This window comes from Agelaius tricolor, unplaced genomic scaffold, assembly GCF_023055355.1.
Source record: "Agelaius tricolor isolate 1412-34295 unplaced genomic scaffold, bAgeTri1.0.p SCAF_43, whole genome shotgun sequence".
NCBI classification, from domain to species: Eukaryota; Metazoa; Chordata; class Aves; order Passeriformes; family Icteridae; genus Agelaius; species Agelaius tricolor.
The window spans coordinates 2,931,426-2,944,558 of record NW_027269303.1 but is presented as its reverse complement, the minus strand read 5'-3'; the positions used below and the strand labels follow the sequence as shown (position 1 = coordinate 2,944,558).

Here is a 13,133-nt window from a genome sequence, read left to right as displayed (position 1 = left end):
CCTCCCAAGCAGACACTGTCCCCCTGTGCCAGCACAGCGGGTCACTGCTGGCACCCATCTCCCCCCATGCCAGCCCCGCTGCCCCCGAGGCACTGGTGCTACTCACTGGCCAGGAACCTGCACGCTGAGCATGCGGTCACAGGACAGGCACGAGAAAGGGACTGGCAGCTGCCTAAGGAGGGTGAGGGAAGAGGGCTGGCTGAGCTCCTGGGCCCACAGCCCTGCAGCACACAGGCAGCAGCTCCCTGCAGCAGCCAGCTGCTGGGCAGCTCACTGCACAGGGTCACGGCCATTGCAGGGTGAACCGTGGGCTCTTGAGCCTGTTTCTCCCCATCCCCAAGGTGCTGGCTGATGCCAGGTGAAGGGCACAGGCACCCATGCCACCATCCCAAGCAGCCCCTGCAGCGCTTTCAGCCCCTCTCTGGCACCAAAGCTCCCCCGTGTGCACGGCCAGGAGGGCAGGGCACGACCCAGCTCAGGGCATGGGGTGTGACAGCCCTGCCTGGCAGGAGCAGTTGCCATCGCTGTCCCCAAAGCCATCAGAATCTCCATTGCACTCACTTCTTAATCCCAGCAGCATTTTCACGCAACAGCCTATCCTCGAGTTCCTCCATGTTCCTGTTCCAGGAGTCCTCCCGGTGTTTACGGAAAGTCTTCAGCTCCAGGCGATCCAGCTGTGAACAGGTGCACAGCCTCAGCCAGCTGCTCCAGGATGTGACACGGAGCTCTCCAGGGAAAAGCCTGGAGGGGGATCCTCAGAGGGATGCTGCCTCAGGCTGTCAAGTCCCAAAGGTGCCAGTTCCTCGTGGTGGGGACGAGGTACCCCTCACCTTGTCTTCAATTGCATCGCTGAACTGCTGCTGGGTACTGTTCCAGTGCTGCTCCTGGCCTGAAATCTGGCTCTGCAACTCCTGCATCCTCTCATCCAGCTCCTCCATCTTCTCTTCACACTGGCTGCAATCGACTTTGCTGTCCAAGGCAGCTTTGTCCATCTTCTAGCAGAGGGGAAGGGCAGGAGAGCGGTGGGGAAAGGGATGAGGAACGCCAGGCAGGGCCAGCGTGTGAGGAGCAGAGGGAGGAGTGCTTCTGAGACAGAGTAGAAATTCTCCAGAGTAGAAATCCATTTTGATTTAGGTGAAATGTACATCTTTGAGTCTGTGGTTAGAAAACATAGCTATGTAGCCTGACTGCAAAGCCTAGGCTCAGGGAAACTGATTCAGTGAAGGACAGAGATAAGGGGGGGATGGGACAGAGGGTGATAAAGAGACACAGAGAGACTGCTGTGAAAGCAGGTCAACCTCACCTAAGAATTCTTTCTGATAAAGAAGAACTAGTGGCAAATGTCACGTGAAATTTGTAAAAATGAATATGTATGAACCTACTGTGAAAATGTATGGATATGTATTTGAGAGGAGGATAAAAAGGGACCTGAAGTTCCCAGAGATACGCATGTCTTTTAAGGAGAGTAATCTCTGCATGCATCCCGCGCTGTAATAATAAACATACCGGCTTTACAACTTACACAACGTTGTGGAGGTTTTGGCTATCTCTGCAAAACAGACTCCTTTTGGAGGTTTCCTCCCAAAATTTGCCCTAAGCCAGCACAAACAGTCATCATGAAGATTTCACCAGTGGCATAATTTCTGCTGGCAAATCTTGGGACAGAAGCTTGACCTTGTTCTCCATGAGACATTCTTGGGAAGAGCAGACAGGAGAAGATTCCTGGAAAACTGAAACAGCTTTCCAGAAGGGAAATGAAAATGAAAGAAACAATCCAAGATCTTTTCCTCTATTTATTTCTATGCTCCCTTTTCCATGTTGCATTACTTCTCCATCCCAGGAATTCCAGATGCACCGCACCTCTAAGATTGGTGACTTAGTGATTTTTAGACACTCGAAAATACCATGAGCCACACAGAGTTTTCCTTCTCCTGGTTTTACTGGAAGGCAACACTGGAGATGTAAGTGCAGTGCTGGGGTCCGGTAGGAATCCTACAGCAAGGGAAGGTGTCCCGACAGTGTTTGACCCTCAGCCAGGCCAATGCAGAGCAGCAAGCGAGGGGATTGCTGTGCCAGTGTGCAGGAGTCAGGGCTCTGCATCTGGGCTCACCGCTGCAAAGTTCCCGTGTTTGGACAGACTCAGGGGCTGTGCCCGGGGCGCGCGGGGCTCGAACGTGGGGCTCGTGGGGCGAGCGGGGAACGGACACGGGGACGAACGGCCCCGGTGCTTCAGTTGCAGCGGCGGCAGCGGCGGCAGCAGCGGCGGCAGCAGCACCGACAGCAGAAAAACAGATATTTTATAACACTCTTTCACTCTTTCTCTTTATCTTTTTCTTTCTCTGTCTCTCCCTTTCCCGCGGTCGGGCACCCTTCTCTCGGGGTCCCTTGCCCGGCGTCCCTCTCCTCTCCCCGCCTCCCTCTCCCCTGCCGGGCCGGGCCATGCCCCCGGCCCGCCCCCGGCCCCGGGCGGGGCTGCCCCGTGCCCGGCCCCCGCCGTCCCGCCGCGCTCTCGCCTCCGCCCGGCTCTGGCCGTACTGGCGGTGGCGCTGCTGGGCGGGCGTCAGTGCCTGGTGCGGGGGCGGCATCGCCGCTCTTCGGCTCCGCCTGGCCCGAGCCCGGTCCCGGCCCCGGCCCCGGCCCCGGCTCCTCCCGGGGCCCACAGAGGACACAGGCGGCGCGGCCGCTCCCGCCGCCTCCGCTGGGGCTTCCCCGGCCCGAGCTCCGCCGCTCGGCAGCGCGGCCGCCGGCCCCGAGCCTCCCGTGCCGCGTTCCAAAGAGCGAACGCCTGGGCATGGCCGGCCCGGGGCGGCTGAGGGGCGCTCGGGGGCCGTTGCTGGCCCCGGGCCGAGCGCTGACAGCCGCGTCCCGCCCGCAGGGAAGGCGCACGAGGCCCTGCAGGAGCGGTACCGAGTGGGTTCGCTGCTGGGGCGCGGAGGATTCGTCAGCGTCTTCGCGGCCACGCGGCTCTCGGACGGCGCCCCGGTGAGCGGCGGGGCCGGCGGCGGGCGCAGGAGGAGGGGACGGAGGAGGAGGATGCGGCTGGGCAGGGCGGGCGGCGAGCTGAGCCCGCTGCTGTCCTTGGCTTGCAGGTGGCCATCAAAAGGGTACCACGGAACCGCGTCCGGCACTGGGGCGAGCTGGTGAGTGAGCGACGCCAGCGGCAGCAGCCGGGGCTGCCGGGCGGGGATGAGCCGGGGCCCGGCACGGTGGAAGCCGCCAGGACGCCTCGAGGGAGAGCGGGTGTGGGTCCAGCGCAGGGCGCAGAGCATCCCGGGCTGGCTGAGGGCTCCCCGAGCCCCGGCACGGCATCGGCCCCACTGAGGGCATCGTGCTCCTCCCGCAGCCCGACGGCAGCAGGGCCCCTCTGGAGGTCGTGCTGCAGGCCAAGGTGTCCACTGGCTTCCCTGGTGTGGTGCAGCTGCTGGAGTGGCTCGAGCTCCCCGAACACATCGTGATGGTGCTGGAGCGGCCAGAGCGGTGTCAGGACCTGCAGCGTTTCATTGGGGCACGGCGGTTCCTGCCCGAGGAGGAGGCGCGGGAGCTGTTCCGCCAGGTGCTGGAGGCCGTGCGGCACTGCACCAGCTGCGGGGTCCTGCACCGCGACATCAAGCCAGAGAACATCCTGCTTGACCTGCACACCGGGAAGGCCAAACTGATCGACTTTGGCTGTGGCACCTACCTGCAAGACACAGCCTACACCCACTTTGCAGGTGAGCCTACACAGGTCTGTGCTCCTGCTGCTGGCATCTCATGGCCCAACATCTCCCAGCCCAAGCTGGCTGTGGCAGCGAGGATTCTCCCTTTTGCTGCCAGTCAGGGGACTGAGTCTTCAGCTGAGTTGCTTTAGAGTAGGGCTGGGTGGGGAGCCATCTTCCAGCCCTGCTGGCAGCCTTTGCCAGCCACTCTGCCCAGGACTGGGGCTGGGCTGGGGCAGCCAGCCCGACCAAAACCCCCGTGGGTGGGGGTAGCAGAGAGGTGGGCAGAACCTGTGCCCCAGCCAGTTTGGTGTGCAGGCGAGAGGAAGGGCTTGGACTGCTCCACTCTCCCTGTTTGCCTTGGCTTCCTAATATTTTTGGGGCAATGCAGGCAGGGAGGATAAGGGCATGTTTTCCCCAGCACGGAGAGGGTTTTTCCTTTGCAGGTCAGGGTCAGGCTTAGCCAGGGCTTCCTCTGCCCTCTTCTGACACCAGTGGCTTCTTTTCCAAGCCTAAGTTTGTGCACAAGTCCCAGGTGCTGGCGAGAGGGCAGTGGTCACCCTGTGTGCCACTGATGCAGCCCCCGCAGGCCCAGGGATGCTGGGGCCAGGCTCTGGGAGCAGCAGCATCCCCCTGCTGAACTCCATCTGTATTCCATAGGAACACTGTCCTACAGCCCCCCGGAATGGAACGACTTTGGCTGGTACCATGGCGAGGCAGCAACGATCTGGTCCCTGGGCATCCTGCTGCACCAGATGGTCTGCGGGGAGCACCCGTTCAGGAGGGGCCGGAACCTCAGCTGGGGCCAGCTCCCACTGCCACAAGGGCTCTCTCAAGGTGGATCCTCTTCTCTGGGCACGGGGGGAATCCCAGTGCTGGGAGCCAGCAGTGGGCTCGTGAGCATCCCGCTCTGGCAGCTGCTGAGGAGGTGGCACATGTCCTGCTCTCCTCCAAAACAGGGAATTGATGGGAAAGTTTAGGCCCAACCCTGAGCGCATCCAGAATGGCCTGGCCATGGGAATAGTGGGGCAAAGCAGACAGGAGCCTTCTCTGGCTGACCGGCAGTTTCTGCTTTCTCTCGCCAGAGTGCAAAGATCTGATCAGGTGGTGTTTATCCGTGAACTCCTTGGACAGACCCACATTAGAAGACCTGTTCTGTGATCCTTGGGTGCAGGATATTCCTTTGCCATAGAAGAAGGGAGAGAGCCACAGGCACACTTTGATCCAGGGCCCTGGTAAGTTGCAGCTCCACACATGCCGTGGCAATGAGAAGCAGAGGAAGCCAGACCTTTTTGTGCTGCCTGTGTCACTGCACCAGGGCCATGGGATGGGCACACGCAGCCCTTGTGCTGGAGCTGAGCTGCTCTGCCCAGCACTGGTGGCCGCCATCCAAGCTGGTTTTGCTTGTGCTGGTTCCCTGACAGCTGGGGCCCTGGGCAGAGCCCTGAGAGCCTGGTCTCCCCCCAGGGAAGGAGCAGGAGCCCCTGGAGAAGCTGTGCCGGGTGGGGGTGCTGCTGCTGCTGCTGCTGGTGCTGCTGCTGGTGCTGCTGCTGCTGCTGCTGCTGGAGACAGCCAGGATGACAGCAAGGAGGACAAGCTCTTCCTCAGCCTGGCCACTGGAGGCTGAAGGTAATGGACTTTGATTCTGGCACCTTCTTCAAAGGCAAACTCCACAGAGAATTTACAGATGAGTCCCCAGCCGGGGAAATTCTGCCAGATTTGGGCATGGCCCAGCCTGGCTGGGAAGCAAAGGTTCCCCCTTTGCTGGGGCAGATGCAACTCATCCTTCAGTCGCTGCCCAGCTGCTTTTTGGCATGGCTGGGGGGCTGGGCTGGGCTGGGTACAAAATGGGAGTGGGCTCCTGGCCCTGCCAACAGCCCCCAGCAGCCACCGTGCCCCGGGCTGGGGCTGGGGCTGGGGCTGGGGCAGCCAGCCCGACACAAACAAAGCCCCATGGTGGGAGCAGAGGTGGGACTCCAGAACCTGTGCAGGGGCTGCTTTGCTCTGCAGGCAAGGAAGGGCTTGGGCTGCCTCACTGCCCTCGTTTGCTTTGGGATCACGGTGATTTTGGGGGGCAGTGCAGGGGGGAAGAGAGAAAGTGTGGGCTTCCCTCAGCCATGGCTGGGTTTTTCCCTACCATGGAGGAGTTGGGCCTTCCTCAAGGCCCTGACAAAGACAGGAGTTTTTACCGTTTTTCTTGTTTTCCCATTTTGTATCTAATCTCTTTTCAAGAATGTGTTGTTTGTTTTTCCAGAGGAAGCGTTCTAGGTGGTCCAGTGTGGATGGGGAAGTGCTTGGGAGCAGCTGTGGCGTGGATGGGCCGTGCCCTTGGAGAAGGCTGAGGCCATGGTTTGGGAGCAGCTTTTCTTCCAGCCATGGATGACGTGAGGTGGGTCCCTGTGTGCTTGGCAGGGTGGGATCAGAGCTTTTGGGAGATGGCAGCGAGCACAGGAGCATCCTGCTCTGGGCAGCTGCTGAGGGCTGGATGTGCCGTGGCTGGCTGCAGGCTGGGCACATGTCCTGCCCTCCTGCTCTGCTGCCAAAGGCAGCAGGGATGGGCAGCTCTGGGCACAGCTCTGGGCACAGCCAGCACGGCCTGGGCACTGCAGGCCTTGGCACAAGGGCCCAGGAGCCCTCAGCTGACGGGCGGTTTCTGCTTTCTCTCCTTGCAGCCGGGCTCTGCGGCTGCTGAGGCTGCTCTGGGCTCTGCCAGGGCTCTGCTGGGCTCAGCCCTGGGCCCAGCTGGGCTGGCTCTGCCCTCACATTGCTCTGACAGCTTTGCATCAGACGAGCCCCTTGCGAGCACAGCGCCTGAGCTTTCTGCTTTGGCAGTGAGTGAGACTCTGCTGCAGGCCCAGAGATTGCAGCTGGGGACACACATCCAATTGGCAAGGACCCAAACTCTCCACAGTCCCAGCTGAACGCCTGGATCTGCACAGGCTGTTTTGTCTTTCCCACTCTTCCTTCTTGATTGGCTGGAATTGTGCAGTTGCACTTTCTTCCTCCTCTAGCAGTGCCACGAGTGGGCCAAAGCTGGCGAGTGGGCCGTGCTCCTGAGGCAGTGCAGTCTGGAGCTGGTGGATGGAGAATTGCCCTTCTGCACTTCAAACCAGAGCAAAAAGCTGCAAGTGGGACTTTGTGTCTTTAAGAAATCCCTGACAGTTTCAACAGGAATGTGCAGCTCATTTCCAGGCTGAGAAGGAAGGGCATCTTCTGAAGGATTTGGGCTTTGACAGAGTTTCCATTCCCAGTCCTGCTTGCAGCTGGAAGGGCACAAAGTAATTTCCTCTTGCTTCGACCACAATTTCAAATGGCAATGTTGGAAACAAAGCCCAAAATCTTTTAAAAGGCTGCTGAGGTCAGTAAGATGGATCCATGGCATCAGCACATTTACAATGTAAATAACTCAGTTCTCTTTTTAAAAAGATCATTTACCTCTTAATGCAAAGAATGTAACTTTGCATTTATGTTTTGTTTTTTTCACTAACATGTTATGTTTTTTCACTAACACTTGGATTTTATTCTTATCTTCTACAATTTACCTATTTTTTTCCTTTTTTCCTTTTTCTTCCTTTAAATAGAAAACATGTCCTATAAAAGGAATGTCCTCTGCTCCTGGTTCCTGTGTGGAGCAGCTCCCTTCCTGCTGGCTGAGCTGCTCAGGCAGAGCCCGGCAGCTCCTGGCCCTGCAGGGCTGAGGCTTTTCCCTGTTGCTGGGCACAGACTGATGGAGCAGCACTGCTGAACACGGGCACACAGAGGGACCAGGAGCAGCTGCCTTTGCCCACCTGAGGCTCCAAGGCCCAACCTCTGAGCAGCCAGGGCTGGAAGAGACTGGCAGGATCTGATCCCTGACTCTGGGCCAGGGCTGCACAAATGACCCCACAGCAGCAGCAGCAGCAGCAGCAGCAGCAGATGGAGCTGACTTTCAGCACAGCCCCTGCCCCTGTTCCCTCCCGTGTGCAGCGGTGTCACAGCAGCCTGAGGCACCTGGGAGCCCCCAGTGCCAGCAGGGACTTGAGATGGCAGCCCTGGGCTCCTGGAGGCTGTGCAAGGAACGGAGCTGGGCACTCCCTGTCCATGGGCAGCTTGCAGATGGAAAAGGCTGCTGTGCCCAGGCAGCTCCAAGGGCACAGAAAGGAGGCTCTGGAGCACTGGATCTGTGCCAGTGCCACAGTCCTGGGCAGCAGCCAGCCAGCCCTGGGGGAACAGAGGGCACAGCAAGAGGGACAGAAGCAGGCAAGGGCAGAGACTGGAGAGAGCCAGAGCCAGAAGCAGGAGCAGCTGCTCCATTGCACTCTTGGAGAAAGCTCTTGGCTGGTTCCAAGTGCTGAAAGGCGTGAAGGGCAGAGAGGAGCCACAGCAAACAATGCTCCTGTTTGCACAGCCTCCCCTCTCCGTGTCCCAGAAGGAATTGCATGGACTGTGCTCTTCTCCCCGAGTCGTCTCGTTCAGCATGAGCAGCTCAGCACCAGGAGCTGAAGGAGCTGAAGCCTCAGGCCACAGGAGCTGGGCAAGAGGAGACTTTCTGAGCAAATGAATGCTGCTAACATGGACCCAGCTGAATGCAGTGGATAGAATCATGGAATCACAGAATCCTTTCTGTTGGAAAAGCCCTCTGAGCTCACCCAGGGCAGCCGCTCACCCAGCAGTGCCAAGCCCAGCACTAAAGCACGTCCCTGAAGTGCCAAGGCCTGGACAGCAGCCCTGAGTGAGGCCTGAACAGCAGGCCCTGAGCCAAAGGTGGCCTCTGGATGAACCTTCCAAGCAAAGGTTATCTTTGTATCTGCTCCCTGATGAAATATGCATGGTCATTAGCACTGTGATAGATGTAGCCACTCATTAGTGAAACATGTATTGACCTTTGTGTATTTAGAAGCCAGACCAGGCCATGAAATCTGACATCTGGCCTTGTTTGGGGCTGAATGGTCAAAGTCAGCTCCCTTGGTTCCTCCTGGGGCCCTGGCCAGGCTTTGGGAGGGAGCCAAGAGGAGGATGAAACCAGATGTTGCCACACTAGCAGTGCTGTCAGTTTGTCCATTCAGCACTGTCAGAGCTGGGCCCTCTCCCAGCGGGGTTGGAGCCTCAGCTGTGGCTGGAGGCACCTGCAGGAATTGCCAGTGCCCAGGAGTGGCTCTGCAGCCCTTGGCTGTGACAGCTTCCCCAGCTGCTGTGTGGGTCTGGGGGATGGGAAAGGCTGAGGGTAACTGGGGCTGGATCTTTCTCAATCACTGCAGGCAATCTTTGGTGGGGATGGTTGGGTGCATTGCTGAGCTGCTCCTGTTGTGATTCTTTGCTGCTTTGAGCTGCAGGAAATGACACTGATTCCTTCAGTTGGAGTCTGTGTCTTTGGTGCCGACCCTGCCCACTGGCAAAACAAAACTGGCCCAGTCTGGCCAGATCCCAACAAAATGTCACTTGTTCAGTGTAAATGTGAGGAATCAGTGCCATCAGAAATTCCCAGATGGGAAGCCCTTCCCTGGAGTTCCCTGGCTCTGGAGTGGGCTGAGGTCGGAGCCCCGTGGGAGCAGTGGGGCAGTTGGGTAAAAGAGGCTGCACCCCTGGATGGCTTCAAATGCATCCAAAAATTGCACATGGAAAAGGAAAAGAACTTGTGGGTTTGGGCAGACAAAGATGAATGTGTTAAGAGTCCATTGGAAACAGCAGCTTCAGAAGGAACAATTATTGTTGGAATGCTCCCACATGGAGCGAGAGAAGAAGGTTTTAATCTTGAGCTCAGCTGCATTTGTGCCAGTGAAATATCAATATAATAAATAACTATATGCATTTATTGTATAATAAGACCTTAATATATATATATATTTGTATATTTTTATATATATATATATTATATATATGTCTGTATCTATCTGTCTATATGTATATCAATATGTATATCTACATATGAAATAATAATAATGTGAAGTATTGCTGACAATACTAATTTGGTAGCTTTGGCTGCTCAGGGATGTAACTCTAAATACCCTACAGAACAGGACTGGCCAGGGCCCTACTGTCAGTGGTCAACTATGTGAGATTGTATACAATGAAACAAAGGAGGAAGGGAGGAAATTGGCTGTTTTCCCAGGGTTTTCTGATACTGTGATGCAGAGTGCTTTGTCTGTTCCTGTGAAAAATGCAGTGATTGAGCCTGCAAGGTTTTTCATATCCCAGACTATCCACAAGCTGCAGGATTGGTTGAATGGGTGAAGGGGTTGTTAAAAGAGCAGCTGAAAAAATGAGGAGATGGGAACCTGTCCCCATGGAGAACCCATCTCCCAGATGTGCTCCATGCCCTTAACAATGGCCCACTGGGGAAATGGAAACCCCTGGCTGTGCATGGCTGCACCCAATTTACATTAATGAACTAAAATCAATTATTAGAAGAAGTAAGAAGTGATGCTGTTAAAATATCCAACAGCACATCCTGCGAGCTCCAACAAACACAAATGGGGCTCTGCAGAACTGCACGGCCTTGGATTATCTGCTTGCTGGCCAGGGAGGTTCCTGGGCTATTCCAGGACAGGAATGTTGCAGGAATGTCTATCAGTGCTGGGTTTGAGGTCCAACAATCAGGAATCACCTCAATAGAAAGATCAGTAGAAGAGAGGCAGCAAGAAGAAAATTCCTCATGGTGGGATTGGCTCCCAAATTGGAGGCTACTGTGAAGTGCATTCGTGGCAGTCACTGCAATCATTGCAGTGTGAGCACTTGGTGTGTTACGATTCCATGTTAGAGTTGTTGTGACACCTTGTGCTGGAAATGGAGTACTGGGACTTGTCTAAAAAGAGACACAGTCTCAAGGAAAAAAAGGGGCATTTGATAAAGGACAGAGAATAGCAACTAATTAGGCATGTTTTAAAAGGAATTAAAATTATAGCTCTGAGTAATGAACTTGAGCAGCACTTAATTGAAGAACAAGAGGTGATGCCTTTGTGCCTAATACCTAAATTTAAACTGTGTTATTGCAATTGTTCTGAAGGTTGCAGTTCATCTGTAGGTCAAAGCACTGATTGAAGCACTGAGGCCTCACCAGGCCCTGAGTGAGGCCTGAACAACAGGCCCTGAGGCAAAGCTGAGCTCCAGATGAACCTTCCAACCAAAGGTAATATTTGTATCCACTCATCAATGAATCATTATTTGCAATATGATCTCTGTATGTGTTCATTGGTGAAATATGGATTTACATTCCTGTATTTAGAAAGCAGGCCAGATCCCATCTGGCTTTGTTTGAGGCTGTGGGATCAAAGTCACCTCCCTTGGTTCCTCCTTGAGCCCTGGCCAGGCTTTGGGAGAAGCCAATCAGGAGAATGAAACCAGATGTTCCCACACTAGCAGTGGTGTCAGCTTGTTTGTTTAACAGTGTAAAAGCTGGGCCCTCTCACAGTGAGGTTGGAGCCTCATTGTCTGCAAAGGTGGGTGCACCTGCAGGAATTCCCAGTGTCCAGGAGTGGCTCTCCAGTCCTTGGCTGTGAAAGGGTTAAAAGCACTGTGCCCAAGCATATCTGGGCAAGAATAAGAGACACTGCACCCAATATGGAAGCTTGCAAAGATTCAGCCACAAGCTCAAGACACAGGATGAAAGTTGGCAAGAAACAGGGAACAAAACTGGCAGAAATGAAGGGCAGAGCTTGCTAAAACCAGTGAGGAAATTGCTGAAACAGCCAACAAGAGACTGTGCATGCCTAGAGGAGAAAGGTCAAAGGGCACGGTGATGAAGACGTCCAGCCTTCATCAGGAGACCCCCCGAGGAAGACGTGGAGCCTTCTTCAGTGCCAGCACCAGTGCGCGCTGCGCCTGCGCCTGGCGCATGCTAATGATGGTAATGAGTGCTGAGAGATCGTTTGCATAACCACACCTTTTCTAAGGAAAACCATGAATGTGCATAGAGTGTAACCATCCATTGTAATCTCTGTGTGCTGTGTGCTGTCAGGAGGAGATATCCCCGCACACCCGGCGCTGAATAAAGCAAATCCCCCTCCCTGGGCTTTGTCTGGGAAGAGTCTCTGGGCCCCGTTTGGGGCCATCCACGTCCATGGGGTTCTGTCAAGTCCCAGAGGAACCTTGGTGCCACGTTGTTCCCCAGCCTCACAGTGCTCTCCTGCTGCCATGAGGTCCCTCCCTCTGTGACACCCTGCAGCCCTGACTCCATCAGGGTCTCTGGGGTTCCTTGGTGCATGCCTTTCTCCCATCTGAGCCTTGCTCCCATGGGTTCCATGGACTGACAGTGGCCCTCTGCACTCCATGGGCCCAGCTAGATCACAGCAGAGCCTGGCTTTCATCAGGTTCTGATACCTGTTCTGCCAGCTGACAGGGCTGATTTAAAGAACACAGAAACCAATGGGAAGAATGGTCTTATTTTACTGTGAGTGTTAAGGCAACACAAAATTAAAATTATACATTCAATACAACTACATGCTTGGCTTTAGCAACAAGCAAAAAGAAGCAAGGTAATGCACCTAATCATTATTATAGGAGAGAAAGGATAGGGACTGAGAAAGACACATCCCCAATTGCCTAAACACTTTACCATCATCCAGAGTCTGCAGGCACTGGGGAGCCCCATTTCACAGCGAGGACCTGGAGAACTCTTGCAAGCACTTGGGAAAATCCCACGTGGTGCATCCACCCGTAGGTGAGGTCTCCCAATTTGCTCCAAAAGTGGGTTCAGCTTTCATAGGCCCAAATGAGCAAGTCAAAGGAACTGGATTGTATTTTTAGCCCATGAACTCCTGGGTCTCCTGGCACTTTTGCTGACCAGGAGGACCCAGGGCTTGGCCAGAGCCCAGTCCCTGGCTTGGAGGGTTTCCCCTAAAATATCCTACAAGCCTCTATTCATGTCAGTTGGGAAAATTTCTTAGAGTGACACATTTCTTGCAGGTAACTACACAAGATTATGTGAAAGTCTCCAAAGCAGCTGGCTTGGTGTTAAACAGCTGCAGAATCACCTTGGTCATCTATTTTTAGCTAACTAAAACTGATGGTGTTAGTCACATAATGCCCAGGGTTTGTCCTGTAAGCCAGCTCTGGCTGAGGGCTGCCCCTCAGGCCTGAGCACATCAGCAGCTGAAGTGACCATGACTGGGAATGGCAAAAACACCCCCTGGGACTGGCCCAGAGGCCCTGGGACTCCCTGGCATGGATCACCTCAGGAGACAGGATTTCAGGGAGCCCAAAGGACTTTTGGGAGAGCTGCTGTGGACACAGAGGGAATGGCACAGCTGGATCCCTTGCCTGGGCTCCCAGAGGACCCTTCTGCTGTGGGGCTGCTGAGGGTGGAGGAGCAGCAGGTACCCATGGCCACCCCAAAGCAGGGCCCCGTTGGCAACACGGCCCCGACCGGGGCTGCGGGACCCCATCCCTGGGATGAGTCAGGAGCTGCAGAGCTGGGAGTGCTCAGCCAGAGCCGCTGAGCCTTCAGCAGCCCCACACGGCCAG

The 13,133-nt window shown here is 55.6% G+C and overlaps 2 protein-coding genes across 2 annotated transcripts in view; one reads left to right on the top strand and one right to left on the bottom strand.

Moving 5' to 3' along the window:
- The window catches only part of LOC139604077 (zinc finger protein 420-like), a 249,072-nt gene that overhangs the window by 88,249 nt on the left and 147,690 nt on the right, over positions 1 to 13,133 (bottom strand). The gene's annotated exons all lie outside the window — the stretch shown is intronic.
- Positions 1,390 to 4,887, top strand: LOC139604060 (serine/threonine-protein kinase pim-1-like). Its single transcript, XM_071455047.1, has 6 exons — positions 1,390 to 1,465; positions 2,240 to 2,982; positions 3,090 to 3,140; positions 3,344 to 3,710; positions 4,356 to 4,532; positions 4,781 to 4,887. Exons 1-6 carry the CDS (start codon positions 1,390 to 1,392, stop codon positions 4,885 to 4,887), a joined length of 1,521 nt encoding a protein of 506 aa, XP_071311148.1.